The sequence below is a fragment of the Fukomys damarensis genome, unplaced genomic scaffold (assembly GCF_012274545.1).
Source record: "Fukomys damarensis isolate Sample0158 unplaced genomic scaffold, DMR_v1.0_HiC HiC_scaffold_16, whole genome shotgun sequence".
In the NCBI taxonomy this organism is placed as follows: domain Eukaryota; kingdom Metazoa; phylum Chordata; class Mammalia; order Rodentia; family Bathyergidae; genus Fukomys; species Fukomys damarensis.
In genome coordinates this window covers 105,990,972-106,009,450 of record NW_022900928.1, presented here as the reverse complement: position 1 = coordinate 106,009,450, position 18,479 = coordinate 105,990,972, and the positions used below count along the sequence as shown (strand labels likewise).

The 18,479-nt window shown below is 37.5% G+C and overlaps 1 protein-coding gene across 1 annotated transcript in view; it reads right to left on the bottom strand.

The window, feature by feature from the left end:
* Pard3b (par-3 family cell polarity regulator beta) overlaps positions 1-18,479 on the bottom strand; it is a 1,085,411-nt gene that overhangs the window by 100,339 nt on the left and 966,593 nt on the right. The window contains exon 25 of the mRNA XM_033763978.1: positions 4,501-4,636. Coding sequence (XP_033619869.1) covers positions 4,501-4,636 — 136 coding nt within the window. The remainder of the gene's footprint in view (positions 1-4,500; positions 4,637-18,479) is intronic.

The window sequence follows — 18,479 nt, the reverse complement described above, 5'->3', positions numbered from 1 at the left end:
TTCTTTAAAGATGATCAAAGTTCGGAGCTCAGAAAACTACCCTTCATGGGAACCTATGCCTCTGCAGAGTTGGTCTAAGGACTGGCCCGACCAGGAGTTTTGAGAACGGGGTGGGGGCGCGGGCGCGTCGTGTGGGTGTTTCAAGGGCGCCCGCGCTGCTACCTTCCTTCCTGGGTCTGTTGTCGCGCAGGCCGGGAGCTCGCGCGCACGCCGCCGGGTGATCGCAGACAGGCAGGCAGGCAGGCAGCTGCAAAAAACCCCCTCTGGGGTCCTTGGGTCCTTCCTGGGTCTGTTGTCGCGCAGGCCGGGAGCTCGCGCGCACGCCGCCGGGTGATCGCAGACAGGCAGGTAGGCAGGCAGCTAGTACCATGTTTTTTATGACAGTGTAAACTCATAAACATGAGAGTATAAGATGTTTTCTCTCCCATTTTTTCTGCATAGAAACAAATGTCATCTCTTCCCATTCCAGTCTCTACACACCTTCTTATAGGTCAGCAGTCTTCTAATTTAGCCAAAAAAGTTAAAAAGAATAGGCAGAATAATGACACATGCTATGCAGCTCTTGAAAAAACAACAATAAAGGTACTAATATTTTTAGTAAATTTCAGAACAATCACATTTCTAAATTACTTTCAGGAAGTCAGTGTTTCTGTTAAATAAGCAGATAATTTTTACCTACTAATAAAAAAACAGCCAGTTGCCAGAGGACTGTGACAGTCTTAACAAGTTTTACGGAAAATAAAAAAACCAGCAGATAACAGGCACCATGTTTTCTTTTGGCAAATATTAACATTTTGTAGCTTGCATATCTTGCTTACTTAATTGGGCTTATAACAACTCACCGGGGCATTTCACTTGCAGACTGAAATTCTCTCTACCTGTTCTTTACAGCTTTTCAGACCTTGAGTGGAAAACTGCTACAAAACAGACTGGCTGAAAATATTTTTAAGGTTTCAGGCCCATATTTACAAACCTTACAATCTGTACGCATTCATTTATTTAAAGACAAATGAAGCACATAAATAAGGAGCTTTCTTAGAAAAGGAAAGCAAATAAAGGAAAGCAAAAACTAAGACCACATTGCGAGAAAAAAAAAATGTCCTGGCTGAAGTAAATCCCAAATTATCTCTACATCTTTCCCAGTACCCTGACTCCAAATGTTTGCAGACCCTGTCCCCTCAAACTCTACTGCTCTCTCTGGGTTCCTTTATATCTCCCTAGACAATGGCATTTATCATATGAATTCTTGTTCTATGCTGTTTTGCCTTAGATGTCTATATTCTTAGCTAGATTTTGAGCTCCTCCAAGGCAGAGATAGTGTCATACTACTGTTACTAGCAACAAGCCTATATTGAGATTAAGCAAATATACAGGTTACAATTGAATAGGCAACAGAAAGAAAAGAAAGGAGAAATGAAGAAAAGAAATAGGGAGAGGAGTGGATAGAGAGTAGCCAGAGAAGGTGTGGAAAATCCCGAGAAGGCCAAAGAAAGACATCCTTCCCACTGAGAAGGCTGTCTTTAACAAATATTCCTAGATACTAGTGATCTATCAGGCAATTAATCATTTTGGCTTTGAAGACTTTTGGGAGCCTACTTTTATTCATTCTCCTCTATTTTTAGTAAGAATACACTGGGTCATCTGTATCCGTGGATGCTACATATATACAGATGTAGATTCAACCAATTGCTGACTGCAAATATTTCTAAAAAATGCACCTTTGTGAACCTGTACAGATTTTTCTTGTATTATGCTCTAAACAGTGCAGTACAACTGTTTACATAGCATTTACATTGTATTAGGTATTATAAATAATCTAGAGGTGACTTCAAGTATATGGGAGAATATGGGTAGATTTTATGGAAATACCTTATTATTTCATTTAAGGGACCTGAGCACTGTAGATTTTGATACCTGTAGGGGCCTCAGGACCAACCTCTCCATCATCCAATAACAAGAGAGAACTGTAATTGTCAGGTAACTTTTCCTCCCACTTTCCTTCTTGAATGCTCAGAAGGTCCCAGAACAGTACAACTCAGGGGAACATCTGTTAGGCCTCTTGACCTGTTACTAGATTTGGAGGAGTCTAAGTATATGAAAGTGTTTCTGATGGTGCTGCTATAGAGGATTTTATTAGCAAACTTGCTCTGTGTTAATATCTACTAAAACAACAGGAGTCAATGCTCTATTTTTAAAGTTTGTTGAGCACCTGAAAAAGCACCTGGGGCCTCTCCTACCCTCCCAGTTGGTTTGACATTAACAAGTATCCCTGTGACACTGAGGACCAGCCGAATCTAGAAACTGCATTGTCATGAAAGCTGCTTTGGCATGGCTGGCTGGCAGGAATGAAATGTTAACTTTCTAAACTTGCTTTCATAGATCTCTCCAAAAGTAGCAAGTCAATAGTGTAATTTCTCAGGCCTCTGCTAGACAAAAGGTTGTAGTGTTTTCCTTGTTGTGGGGAGAGGAGAGGAAAGGAGGCTGAGATCCTAATCCCCATTTTGGAATATCTCAGGCGATCACAAAGAACACTCATCTCTTATGACAGCGCATTTCCCAAGCATCCTTTTGGGAAGCTTTGGAGCCCAATTGTCTAGGGAATTATAGCATCAGTCACTTTTGGCAAAGCACAACACACCAGAGCATGGGAAACACAAATGAAAAAAGAGGCACTTCTTTACTCCCTGGATTGTCTGCTTACACATTTGCCTCGCATAAAAATGGGATCATTAAAAAAGGAAACACACAAGGGAATAGTTTATCCAGCTTAGGTTTTGTGAGAGTCAGAAGAAACATTCTTTCTCTAAAAGGTTAAGCATCTTCATGCTTTCCTTGAATTAAAGAAATAATATAAAGTAAATTCAAAATAATCAGGACTGCTCAATCTAAAATCCATTCTTATTTTGCTCATAGGGATACATAGTGGTTTGGGGATGATACTTTTCAATGCATTAAACATTGTTTTGGGTATGGTGGAAATAACTTTCCTTTATGGTATTGTTTATTTTTTAAGAGCACTAAGTCTTGCCTAAGGAGTTGCTTGAATCTCTTATAAAAGGCAGTAAAATGATCTCAAGTTTAAAATAGGCTGAATTTGTTATCTAATCTGCTATTCTATGGAAATCTTTCTCTTATGCTACTGAGGCTCTCGGAGATAAGTTGTCCTAGCACTGTAAATATCATTCTTTTCAATGTTAACATCTATAATAAAACCAACAAACAGCTGCTTGCTCTCATTTATAGTCTACCAGAACTATCTCCAAAGAGGCTGTTGCCACTTGATTTGGAGTCACCAGTCCTTACTGCATACCTCTAGTTAGTGCTTTTAAACTCTGTCTTCAAGAAGCAGGAATCCTGGGGCTGCAGTTGCTCTGCCCAATAGTGGGGTCTCTTCAAACTTGTCCTTTATGACCTGCCAAAGTACAGAAAACTAGCAGGGAACCTCTCAGTCGCTGAACTCTGCTTACTCTTTTTGTGATCTTGTAAGCATAAATATGAATGTGAAATCCAGGAGAGAAAACTTCCCTTTAACAGATTTGCCTCCCAAAGGAGCTGCTGTGTTCAGTGAGCTCCAGGATGACAAGAGTTCTGTTTTTAATATAGCACTAAAATCTGGAGTAGAAGGCAGTAATCAAAGAGGGTGCAGGAGAAGAAGTCACAGCTAGGACACTGCTATGATCATGTTCAGCTCCGCTCCAATAATGTTAGTATAGAGAGCTAATAACTGTTGAGCACCAGCTCCATGTCAGGCACTGTTCTGAGTATCTGACAGGTACATGTCATCTAATACCTACGCACCTCTTCTGGACATTCCTGTAGATTCTCACAAGCAAAGTGTATCTTGTAAGCACAGACTTACCTTCTTGGAAAAGACAAAAAGAAAAGGAATCATTCTATTCTGAGAAAACCCAGGGACTATATCTTCAATGGTTACAATAATCTTTTCTGTTCCTGGTGTGTTGAAATATTTGGCAAAAATCTCCCCTTATCTTAAAACAAAGCAATGCTAGTATATTGGTAAGATCGGTGGAATGTTAGTTGCTCAGATCTAATACATAAACAATTGATATCTCTGACAATAACCTTCAGAAATTTACTTCTAATAACCAGATTCCAAAGGAGAGAGAGCTCACATTACAGTCTGTTAATGCTGGCTGAGGTGATTGAGGCCAAAGGAGGCTAAAGATTTAGGCTCTCTGAATGGTGGCAAAGAATCTCTGTCTTTAAAGTTGCTGCCACCTGCTCACCTCCAAACAAGACAGCATACAACCAGAAGTAAGCATGAGAGCAACTAGACGGACCATGTAACCCATGAGGTTGGATTGATGTAAGCGATGTCTGTGGGAGAAAACAGCTGTGACTTGCATAATATTCACATGCATAAATCCCGAGGAACCTCAACACAACTTGATACGCACAGAACATACTTGACCATATTCTTTTGCTCTAAGTTATTTCAGTAAAGAGGAGTTTGATGACTGAGATCAAGCATGGGCTTACCCAGTGAAGATCAAAATCAGAAGGCCTTGATCTTCCTTCATCGTCTTCATATAAAGGGAAGCCCTCCCTGCGAGCTTGATAATACTCCTTTCGCAGCTTCTGGATGCGGTCAGTGCTTCCTCCTGAGGGGCGACCACTATGGCACACAACAAATGCAGTCACACAGTGTACATCAGCCTTGAAAGTCTCTCTTTGATCTTCCTATTAACAGAGCTACTATCCAAATTTGAAGGATTTGATGATATCCTTCAAATATGCTAGGAAAATGGTGAAATTAGTAATTAAAATGAATAAAAAATAGTCCTTACATGCATACCTTCCCTCCAAGGGTCAAAACATCTGACCCGAGATTAATAACTACCTTTGGAATGAAAAGGTAAGATAAAGTCTTGACCTTTTAGAGGAATTAAAATAACTACCATTTTCTTCTTAAAATCATATACACAGCTTGAGTGAATTTTAATGTGTCTCATTTTCTCAAATAAGCGTTGCCTATTAGGGACAAAGTTACAGTTGTTTGAATGAAGGCTGGATGTGATACTGGTTGACATATGCCAATGTTCCTTTTAATGAGATTCATGAATTTTGGGGTGGCACTAGGGTATATGTCAATATATGGGTTCAGCCAAGCTTAGGTGAAGAAAGGCAAAAACCATGTGAAAGAAAGCGTGGAAAAGGATAGAAGAAGCTGGGTGGCAGCTGAGAATGCGCTCCTGTTGCTTGTCCTGGGTTCCCCTCTTGTGCTGTAGCTGTTGTGTGTTCCCAGCACTTACACTTCTGCAGTACATGTCCACTCATCCCCACCTTGGTCAGCCAGTGTCTCCCTTTAAGCTTGGATTTACCTGCCATGATCATTTCAGCAGAGGCACTATCATGTCATGTGATTCAGGACCAGGTAAGCAGAGAATGAGAGGCAGATCTGAATGATCATTTGGCTCCTTTAATTGATTGAGGCGTAGTTGAGCATTCTACTGCACCAGACCTTAGTTGAGACTTGGGACTGTAAAAATAAACATTTTACAGCCCTTACCTGCAAGAGTCACAGTCTAGGAGGCAGGGACCAAAAAGAACACGGAGGAATACAATCTGTTGCCATAGGTGCCACAAAAGATATCAGCACGGGGTCACGGGAGCACAGAGGACAAGGCCATGGGACATGGTCACAGAAGGCTCTACTGAGGAGATGGCACTTTAGCTGAGCCTTGAAGTATGCACAGGTGCTCAACAACTGCATAAGTAAGGAGAGGAAATTCTGGGAAGAGAGAAAGGCAAGACAAATCACAGCCCCAAGAAAGCTCTTGCTTCAGGAAATGCAAGCTGGTTACTTTGGTGAAGTGGTGGGCCTCAGCTTTTCAGTGCTCCCTCACCCACATATTGGATGATACATACTCCCTCCCTTTCAAAAGGAAGTTAGAATAAAAGTGAGTGCAGGAAACTTTAGGGATATTAAGAATTTACACTGATAAATGACAAATTTATATCATTGGCAGATTTGAATACTTAATTGGTATGGACACTCATGTTTCATGGATACGTGAGAATTGCTGCTCTAGTTGATATGCAGGGGGAGGGAGATAGGACAGGTATGTAGTGAACCTGGTATGCAGAGCCTTATAGGCCCCAGAGGTCCCTGAATGTTGCAGTTGAGATTTCAATTTAAAAGAGATATCTGATAAAAATGAGATATCAAAAAAGCAGTAGAATGAGATCATCTATTTTGGTAAAGTATTTAAAATTTTGCCTGTGTGGTTTCTCTAATATGAGAAATCTAAAATATAAATAAATATGAGTGAAATAGAGGAAAGGTGGTGGAACAGAAAGGCAGACTTTCTGGAGATGGGGAAGGGGATCACGGGGAGGGGAATGGAGGAAGGAAAGGGGGTGACCAAGATACCTTTTAAGCACATTTAAATACATTTATCTCAAGTCCTCCAATACTTATATATTCCTTACACATAAATTATAAAAAGAAAAGGGTCCAGTAAACACATTTCTGAGGAAAAGCACTTTTCCTTAACTAGACTCTCAGTCAGGGAGGTGGACAGGTGTGTGAACCTTGCTATCTCAGAACTGCTATGGGCACTAATGCTGGGCTCCCCAAGTACTCCACGGGTGTGTGGTTCCTGCTTTTGATTAAGAAAATACAAACTCTTCAGGACTATGTGGCTCCGTTTTTCTTCGATGTGCATTTAAAACCTTTCCAGATAGCTCTAGTTCTTTACCTTTAGTTTTTCATAAATAAAAGGTTTTTTTTGAACATTTGATGAAAATAATGCTAAGAAGACAAGGCCTGCTAAGCTTCTCAGAAGCACCAGTAGGCAGGAAGGCCCTGAAGTCCTGCAACCTTCCTGGCTCCAGAGTCACTGGAGAGGAAGGTGGCTTGATCCCAGGCACTGGCTGCTGCCTTTACAGGAACTCAGGCATCACATTCAAACTCACCAGATGAGTTCAATCAACACTGAGTGCACAGCGCATACATAATCTATTAGTTTACCCTGAAGAAACTGAAGCATTGAATTCAAGTAGAATGAAGTCATCAGTAATAAAGGGGAAAAAAAGAAAGTAAAAAGAAACTGATAAGGCACTGTTTATTTAAAAACCCAACACTACAAATTCCCTCCATTTGTGGTGGGAAAAAAAATCATATTCAGACTGTAAACTATTCTTCCATATGCCTATAAATATATAAATTTAAAAGTATGGGTTTGATGAGACTGCCATTCTCAAAGAATGGGGCAAGAATACAAAATCGGTTATTCTTATTTCAAAAATTTCCCAATAGCTCACAGAAACATGGCTACTAATCCAGAGAAGAAATTTGGTCCCAGTGGAACAACAAACAACCCCCCCAAAACAATAACAAAAAAACCCCATCCCCCCCAGCCCCCCAAAAAAGGAAAAAAGTCATAGAGCATCTAAGTGCAAAACATACTGAATTTTTCTCCATGTGAATATTTTAAAGGCAATATAGAATAGTCTGAAATTTTTCTTATGATCACTTGGGACTATATCTCAATATCATCACTTCTTTTTTTCTTTTCAATCCTTATTCTACCTCTAGTAACTGCATAATATTTTTTCTAAGCAGGTGCTTAATACAGTAAAATTAGGAATAGCAAATTTTGATTTTAGTTTTCAGCTTTTCTCATTGAATAATGTATGTATGTTTACCACCAAATTAATAAAAATGACATATATTATTACTGTAATCGAAGCAAGTAAATGATTCCACTTTGTGTTGTGCTGAGAATGTAAACATTTAGCAATTTGATGGGGACATATAAGCAATTTGTAATAATAAATTATCATAATAAATCATAACAGTTATAATTTATACAACACTTATATAGCAATTACAATGCTAAGAACATTTACTCCATTTTCTGCCCAGGGCAGACATCACTAATCAATTACAGCATTGTTTCAAATGATCCCAGACATACACTCAGAGTCCATCTCAACCCAGAACTTTAGAAAATCACTACTAAACTACAGGAGCTGGCACTTTAGTTGAATTTATTTACAAGTCTGTGTAATAGATGCTATATATCTTAAAACAATCTTGCATCAGGTGTGGTGGTGCATACCTGTAATTCCACAATGTTGGGTATCTGAGGCAAGAGGATTGCCAAGTTCAAGGATTGCAACTCAAATACTTAGTGAGACTTTGTCTCAAAAGTAAAAAATAAAAATAAAAAAGGGCTAGAGAATGGACCCCAGTGTGAAGGCCTGGGTTAAAATCCTCAGTAACACACACACACACACACACACACACACACACACACGAATACTGTATGAAGCTTATCACTAGTAGATGATTAACAAGATTAGCCTGACTTTAGACTCTTCTTTCCTCTATAACTTACTATCTTCCAATCTGTTTCTCTTTCTCCATCTGATTTATATTTTAGACACTGGGTCCTCTGGCAGCTAATGAAACAGATGAAAATTAAGGGTGGCCTACAAGACTTTCTGAGGATTCCCACTTCACTTATATATGTATTTTCCTGGCTTTATAGAACCTTGCAGTATGGTTTCTAGGGAATCTTTTGCTCAGTAGCTTCAGAAATGACATCAAATTATGATAAAACTCAAATACTCCTGGAACCACATAAAAACTGTCAGAGTAGCAATAACTCTATCACTATATTGTTAGTTGGGAAATTAGGCTTATGGGAATATTTGTTCCCTGGGTGAAGTAAAGTCTGGGCAGTCTTACAAAAAAATGTTCTACTATAGCACCATCATATGAGGATGACAGATGAGTCTTACATTTTAAACATGCTAACATTTTATGTTATTTCAAGCAGTAAACAAAATATTTATATTGCAGGTATTTCTTGTCAATTACACAATCCCTCTCTTGAAAGGCAAATGTATAGTTAAACAGGCTCTTCTTACAGCACTGCAGAGCTGGAAGGAACTAAAGGTGCAGCGGATTTCAGAAACCATGTTGTTATGTTTTTTTAAAATAGCCTTAGCCACCATCCTCCATATGCAATCAGCCCCACACTAGCGCAACATCCATTTCTTTGGAATCTCACTTTAACTTGATTCTTCCTAGGTAATAATTCCCTCAGGTATAGTACTTTTTAAAATGAGTGCTCATTTGTGCATGTATAGTCTCTCCTACTGCTGTTGCAGGATGGAGAAATAAATACTTATGGAGCTTCTATGATGCCCTAGCTACAGTATTTGCACTCTACATACTTCATCTCAATTAATCTTCAAATCTGTGAGGATGATATTGTTGTTGACTTTTCATAAAGTACACTGAGGCTCACAGAAGTTAAGTAACAACTGGTGAATGGTGGTCCTGGATTTGTGTGCCTACAAAGCCAGAGCTGTTTCTACCATATCATGTTGCCTTGCAAGAAGGCATTAAAATGCAGCAAGCACTTTGTAGCTGCAGTTCACAGTCATTTAAAGGCAGAGGGAAGTTAGCAGAGCACATTTATAGCTATAACTTTTGATATTCTTTTATTTGCACAGATCTTTGTAATAAAAACAGAAATAGAAGTACTTAAAGTAATAGAAATACAAGCAATGAAGTCTGTATTCATTAAAGAATGATGCTGGAGCAATGGCAGACTGACATTTCTGGACAATTAACATTAAATTTCTAACAAGCATTTTGTAAGAAACTGGTATGAAACTGAATGGGGTGCACGGGAAAATCAACATATGACAAAGATCCCACATCAAAGACAAGCAGACTTTGGATCAAGGCCAGGAAAATTCATGGTATGTGAATGAGAGGGAGTCAGTCACTAGCACCAGGCCCTAGCCACTACTGAGTAAGTGAATTTTCTGGGATTACTGTGTGTGCCTGTGTAAGGGATATGTTTGTAAATACACACACCCTAATGATGAAACTGTACAAGGTGAATTCCAAGGAGTGGTCTCCTCAAGACATGTAACTCTTCACTCTTGAAGGGAAAATGTTTGCCTCTCATGAATACAATCATTTTAAGTACCAACTTAGTGTTCAGATTTAATGATGTGGCTAAGAATGGGACCTTAAGAGAAATACTCCTATCTGAATTCCTTTACAGAAGATAATATATATGAAGTCACTGAATTAAGCTCTTTATTTAAGATGAATGCCTGTCAACAATAATCGCAAGAATAGGAAAGTTGTTTTTAGTGTTTGATAACTTTTAGATTTTTTATTGTTTTTAACTTTTTTGTTTGTTTATCTTTTTGAGACAGGGTCTCACTGTGTAGTTGAGACAGACCTGGAACTCACTATGTAGCTGAGGCTGGTCTTGAACTCACAGCGATCCTCCTGCCTCCGCCTCCTGAGTGCTGAGATTATAGGCATGCACCACCATGCCTGGGTCAGATTTTTAATTTTTATCACATTGAAGTAAAATATCATCTTTATGCTTTCTTTAAATTGTTTCCCCCTTTCTTCTCCCCATTTGCCAGGGGAAGGGTTGTTTTTTTTTGCTTTTGTTCTTCTTTTATTTTATTTTTGCACCAAAGGGGCTAAAAAGTATCATAGCTCTAAAATTAAAATTTAGCAGCTTCCTTGGAAGATAGAAAATAGAGAGGAAAGGTGAGAGGTACAGCCATGTGTAGCTTGCCTTGGCCCACATCCCCACCCCTCCAGGCCTTGGTAGACGAAGGGTGAGAGGCGCAACCTCCTGGCTGGGCTGGTACCTGGATTCATACCACAGAGGTACAGGGGGTCATAAAGGCCATTGTTCTGAGCTCTAGCCTCAATTTTGACTTAATTCACACAGTTAAAGGTGATAGATTAATAACTACCACGCATTTTCATTTTTCTAAGCTTTGCTTGATGCCATTGTGTTGCTGATTGTATTACTTGGGCTAAGCTGTTGCTATTGATTTAATTAGTTGTCCTTCCTGGTATGAAGAAAATGAGATTTCCTCAGAGTCATTAGAGACTCAAAACCTAAAGACAAACTATAACAGGAAGACCAAAGTTATTAACCCAAGAATTAAACTAAGGACAGTACCAACAACAAAAATAGAAATGAGAAGACAGTTAAGCAAAGCACAAGCACAAACAAATGCTACCTTTTCATCAAAGGCAAATTCTGAAGGAAATGAGGTAGAAAAGTCTGATAATCAACCACCTGGATATCCTGAACTGATAGCACAGGGAGTAACAAAACAGATGAAAGAGGCTTTAGAAAAATTCGAAACAGAAATAATTTCTGAGATAACTACAGAGATGGTGAGCAGAATGCAAGACATGATTAGAGACTCTAGAACAGAATCAGATTAAAAAAAAAAAACACATGAGCTTAGGAACATGATAGAAGCCATGAATGCCCAACAGAGGAAAGAAATGGAATCCATGAAACAGATTCAAACAGATATCCAAGAGATTAAAAACTCTATTGAAAGTATATATAACAGACTGAGCCAATCTGAAGACAGGATATCAGATACAGAAGACAGGATGGTGGTCAGTGACCATGAAAAGAGGGATTTTTTTTTTAAGTAAGGAAACATGAGAAATCAATTGAACAGCTCCTAGATGATGAAAAGAAGAATAATATAAGACTGATAGGAGTCTATGAAAAAGCAGAAGAAAGTACAAGTGACATAAAAAACTGTTCACAGAAGTAATGACAGGAAACTTCCCAAACAGAGGGGAAGAATTTGAAATACAGATAAATGAGGCATATAGAACTCCAACTAGCCATGATCACAAAAAATCTACACCTAGATATGTAATAATCAAGATCCCAGAAGCTCAAAAGAAGAATGAAATACTACAAGCAAGTAGAGAAAAGAAACAAATCACATGCAAAGGAAAGCCCATTTGAATCACAGCAGACTTTTTAACCCAAACTCTCAAGTCAAGGAGTGCCTGGAGAAAAGTATTTCAAGCCCTAAAAGAAAACAACCTTCAACCTAGACTTATGTATCCTGTAAAACTCTCTTTCAAAATTGATGGGGAAATAAGATGCTTCTATGGCAAAGAACATCTGAGAAAATTCATGAATACCAAATCAGCACTCCAAACAATTCTAAACACTATCCTAGAAAAAGACAATGGAGATCACAATTCCATGAGGCCCAACAGAGCAAATACAGCAGGCAAGGCAAGAAATTAAAGAGAGGGAGGGAAAATTTTTTTAAATTTTAGAACCAACAGGAAAATAACATGATGATGATAAATCAACACATATCAATTATAACCATCAATGCTAATGGCCTCCATTCACCAATCAAAAGAAATAGACCAGAAGAATGGATTAAGAAGCAAAATGCAACAATATGCTGCATACAAGTAAAACACCTACTTATAAAAGAAACTCATAGACTGAAAGTAAAAGGATGGAAAACAGTTATCTATGCAACAGGAACCTGGAAAAAAGCAGGGGTAGCTATCTTATTTGCAATGTAAATTTAAAACCAAAACTTATTAAGAGAGACAAAGAAGGTCACTACATCCTTGTAAAGGGAACAATCCAAGAGGAAGAGATGACAATCATAAATATATATATGCACCAAATACCAATGCCCCAACTATATAAAACAAATACTAAAGGACATGAAAAACCAAATAAGCACTAATACAATTGTAGTGGGGGACCTCAATACCCCACTGTCACAAATAGACAGATCATCTAGACAAAAACATCAACAATAAAATACTAGAACTGAACTAAGTTTTTGAACAAATGGACTTAACAGACATCGTCTGAGTGTTCCACCCCACAAAATCAGAATATACATTCTTTTCAGCTGCATATGGTCATTCTCCCAAACAGACCACATACTAGCTCATAGAACATGTTCAAGTAAATGCAAAGGAGATGAAGTTATCCCATGTATATTATCAGACCATAACGAAAGTAAACTGGAGATCAATAGCAAAAGAAACTGCAAGAACTTCACAAACACACGGAAATTGAATAACACTTTCCTGAACAACCAATAGGTCACAGAGGAAATTAAAGAAGAAATTAGACAGATTTTACAAATAAAATACAATGCCAATACAACATACAAGAATCTATGGGACACAAAGCAGTTCTACAAGGGAAATAAGACAAGGATGTCCACTGTCACTAGTCCTATTCAATATAGTTTTGGAAACATTAGCCACAGAAATTAGACAAGAGAAAGAAATAAAAGCAATAAAGATAGGAAAGGAAGAAGTGAAATTGTCATTATTTGCTGATGACATGATACTGTACATAGAAGACCCAAAAACTCTGCCAAAAGACTTCTAGACTTAATTGATAGATTCAGTAGAGTAGCTGCATACAAGGTCAATACTCAAAAATCAATAGCTTTCTTGTACACAAATAACAGAATCACTGAGAGAGAAATTAGAGAAACAATCCCTTTCATAACAGCATCAAAAAAAGAGAAATATCTAGGATTCAATCTAATGAAGGAAGCAAAATCCTCTACATTGAGAACTACAACACTCTGAAAAAAGAGATCAAAGCGGATATAAGAAAATGGTAAGATATTCCTTGTTCCTGGGTTGGAAGAACCAATATAGTGAAAATGGCCATACTTCCAAAACTGTTCTACAGATTCAATGTAATCTTGATTGAAACACCAACAGTATATTTCACTGGGCTAGAGAAAACAATCCAAAAATTCATTTGGAACCTGAAGAGACCTTCCATAAGAACAAAAGCAATTCTAGGCAACAGAGACATGGCAGGGGGTATCACAATCCCCAACTTGAAACTGTACTACAAAGCCAATGTGATAAAAACAGCATGGTACTGGCAAAGCAACAGACCCAAGGATCAGTGGAATAGATTAGAAGATGCAGAAACAACTCCAGACATACTCAGCTAACTAATCTTTGACAAAGGAGCCAACCATCCTTAGTGGAGGAAAGATAGTCTCTTTAATAAATGGTGCTGGAAAAATTGAATTTCAACTTGCCAAAGATTAAAACTAGATCCCTACCTTTCACCATGCACTAAACTAAAATCCACGTGGATTAAAGATTAAATATTAAAACAGAAACACTAAACTTGCTGGAAGATAAGTTAGGTAGAACTCTTGAAAACATTGGCATAGGAAAAGACTTTATGAACAAATCCAGAGTAGCACAAGAACTAGCACAAAGAATCAACAACTGTGATCTCATCTTAAAAAGCTTCTGCACTGCAAGAGAAACCACCAACAGAGCTGAGACAACCTACAATGTGGGAAAAATTTTTTCTGAACTGTTCTTCAGACAAAGGTCTACTATCCAAAATATATAAAGAACTTAAAAAAATCAGACACCCAAATTTATAAATCCAATTCAAACACAGGCATTTGAAATGAACAGACATTTCTCAAACAAACAAACAAAAAAACAGTAAATAAATATGAAAAAATGTTCAACATTACTGGTCATTTGAAAGATGCAGATGGAAACAATAGTGAGAGTCCACCTCACCCCAGAAAGAGTGGCTGCTATCAGGAAATCAACCAATAACAAATGCTGGCGGGGGTGTGGGGAGAAAGGAACCCTTCTCCATTGTTGGTGGGAGTGCAGACTGGTGCAATGACTGTGGAAATCAATGTGGAGATTCCTTGAACAACTAGGATTAGAGGTTCCATTTGACCCAGCTATTCCCCTTCTGGGTATTTTCCCAAAAGAATTAAAAGAATCATACCACAGCAATATATGCTCAGCCATGTTTATAGAGGCACAGTTTGTAATAGCTAAAATTTGGAAACAGCCTAACTGCCCATCAACTGGATATTGGATAAAGATGTGTGTTTTTCTAAAAAAATAAAATGGAGTACTACTCAGCCATAAAGAACAATAAACTAGAGACATTTATACCCAAGTGGATGCACATTGAAGACATACTCTTAAGTGAAATTAATAGGACACACATGTGTAAATACCAAATAGTTTCTCTGGTGTGATACTCTAAAAGTGTAAGTAAGAATCAAAATGTATAATTGATATTATGTATTAGGAAAAAATATCTAAAGGTGTAGGGGAAGTGGGAGGGATAGGGGAAGCTAAGAAGGGAAAAGAAGAAAAAACAAGAAAAGAAAAAGAAGTGGAAACAAAGTCTCTGTAAAAGGGAAGGGTAGAGGGGGTGAAGGGAGGGCAGGGGTATGGGGAAAAGTAAGAACCAAGATATAGCATGTAAAGATACAAGATCCCAATGATGAATGTATTGTATTCTTAAAATGTACCAATAAAGAAAAAAGGAGAGATAGAGAGAGAGATAGAGATAGAGAGAGAGAGAGAGAGAGAGTGAGAGAAAGGAAAATAGGAAAGTTTATTTTTCTCAAAATAGAAACAAGTGTCTCCAAATATCCAAGATTCTGTAACATTCACATTCTTAATAGTATGAATAAAATCTAACTGACTCTACATTATTTTGCTATTTTAATTTAAATTTCCCCCAAATTTCTGGAAGACAAATACTCAACAAAGGCAGATAGTTGTGGGCATGATTATTACTTTCTGTTGGTGAAAAGATTTTTGCCAAATAAAAACTTGAAAGATTTATATACATGTACTCAGAAATGTTAATTCAAAAGCCTTTAAGATTTATCAAAACCAAAGGCCCAACAGCACCTACACTATTTCTTTTTAGATTTAACATCCCATAGAGAAAATACATTTAAATAATTTGTCTACATGTGTAAATACTGAATAGTTTCTCTGGTGTGAAAAGCAGAAAGTGTAAATAAGAGCCAAATTGTACAACTGATAATGTGAAATAGGAAGAAAAGGGCTAACCATGTAGGGGAAATGGGAAGGGTAGGAGAAAAGAAATAAGGGACAAGAAAAAATATGAGAAAAGGAAGAAATGGAAACAAAGTCTTTGTAAATAGGGCAGGGTGGAGGAGGTTAAGGGAGGCCAGTAATAAGGGGAAAAAATGAGAACCAAGACCTTTCATGTAAAGGTACAAGATCCCAATAACAAATGTAACTGTACTGTATACCTAAAATGTACCAATAAACTCAATAAAAAAAGAAGTACCAATAAACTCGAGATTAAATAAATAAATAAATAGTTTAGCAAACTAACATGTATACTAAAGAGGCTTAGTAAATGATTGCTTTAAAAGGGGACTTCATTCTATAGAATTCTTCTAATGACATTTTAGTGCCAAACAGCTCTGAAAAGTGTCTGGTATACAATGTGTAATTATATAAATTTGCTATTAGTTTTGCAAAGGTGCATTCATAAATAAGAGTTGTAAAAGGTACAATCCCAATAACAAATGTAACTGTACTGTATACCTAAAATGTACCAATAAACTCAATAAAAAAAGAAGTACCAATAAACTCGAGATTAAATAAATAAATAAATAGTTTAGCAAACTAACATGTATACTAAAGAGGCTTAGTAAATGATTGCTTTAAAAGGGGACTTCATTCTATAGAATTCTTCTAATGACATTTTAGTGCCAAACAGCTCTGAAAAGTGTCTGGTATACAATGTGTAATTATATAAATTTGCTATTAGTTTTGCAAAGGTGCATTCATAAATAAGAGTTGTTATTGTGGAGTCCAAGGAAATTTTGGGACCTGACACTGATTGCACATGCACATTTGTGAATCTTCTTTCGAATTTCTTCCCAAGTTCACAGTAATTATTTATGATGGTGTTCTGGGTTTTTAATTATTTTTTTGCAAAAATAATTTTCCTGTAATATGCCTGTGTTCATCTGGATATTTAATTTCTAGCTTATTTAATTGCTAGATACCCTGACTGACTTTAAGTTCCTATACTGAAAATGGAGATGTAATTCTAGCATTCTGATACAGAAGGACCACAAGTCTGAGCCCAGCCTGAACAACTAAGTCTGACTCTGTCTCAAAATTTTTTAAAAAGGGGAGGTTGGGGCTGGTATATGGATCTTTGAGAAAGCCCAGCTTCAGACCTCAGTACTGAAAAAAAAATGAGTTTAAAGAAAAGATGATTAATATTCTTTTTTATGATTCATATTCTTAATAGACAAAAAGTTTTCATATCTCGAATTTCCTTTTATTTCTAAGCTGCCTATTATTCATTACCTTTGACCTCTGATATCTTAGTAGGTGAGGAAAGAGTACTTAGGTATCTGAAGAGAATATTTAACATCCTGTAACAAATTGGTGGCAGAATCTAAGAAAAACATACACTCTATGCGAACATACAACTTTGAAAATTGTGTATTTGCATAAGGTTTAACAAATATCCTCCTTGTGTCAGCCTCCTGGGGGGAAGTTGACATGCAAGTTAGGATCATAAGGAGGAACAAAACCCACCATACATGGCGATATATCAGCTCAGGCTGGAATCCTGCCCCAGTGGTCCTTCCGCCAGCCACGGGGATGCTCCCTGTGGCATTACGACCTAAATGCAATGATCTGACAATGTGATTGGGCTTACGTGGGCTCCTGACTTTGCCAAGACAACCTGAGCTTGACCTTGTTTCCCTTTCAACAAATTTCCGGCTTTTAGCATCTGCTTCCTTTGAGACTCTTGTGTTGTCATTTCCATCCCTAGCTTGGTGAAGGTACTCTCTAACTCCTGTAGCTTGAAGATTTGTCTTGGAAATCTTTACCTTGGACCAGACCTTGCCCCAGTGAATAAGGCCACAGTGGTGAAGCATAAAGAAATAAAAGCCCCCCTACCCTTGACACCTTTGATTGCATAATGGTTAGCAGTTCCCCTCACACCATGAGCCACTGCTACCATTTATGTTGAAAGTAATCTCATTGATCCATGAAGGGCAACTTTCTACCACTGGATTGATTGTTGTGACTGAGAATTGTCACTAGATCAATGTCTTCTCTTTTGATAAAAGGCACTGCTCTCCCTCTGCTCTACATCACTTGAGGTGATGCGAGGCTGCTCTCTAATTGGAACATTCTGCCTCTCTTCTCCACTTCTGGCAAAGACATACACTCCTTAGGAATGAAGCGGACGGTATTATTCACAATTCAACAACACACATTATTTTTCAAAGCTTCAATTCACTTTCATAAGCTTGTAGAAAGTAATTGCATTATTCTGATACTGTGTAATGATCTCTTGGTTGTGTTCAAATTTCAGAAGACTGTTGCTATCGGTCATAAAATACCCTTTTGAGTTATGGATACTTTGAATAGTGTTCAGATATATTTCCTCTGCCATACACAGTATAATATTTTTGAACCTTAAGTAATTTGCAAAACACCCAATACTTCAAAGTTATAAGTATGTAATACATATTGTCTGAAGGCATTTTGCCAATTTTATGAACAATATAAAGTATGTGGGGTTCACAGAAGGAATTTATCAAGTGATTCATATGGTAATTTTTATTTCTTAAAAAAGAAATATTTAAAGATATAGTTGAAAAGTTCACATTGAATAACAGCAAAATTGTCTCTTCATTTCTTCTTTATATCTTTGCCAAGTGTGCATACATAGATGTAAAGAAAAAATAAATTTGGATCAATGTGGAGCTGTGATTCACTGTGTCTTTACTATTAGAGATGATAAATGGACCTTGTCCTATGCTGCAATACT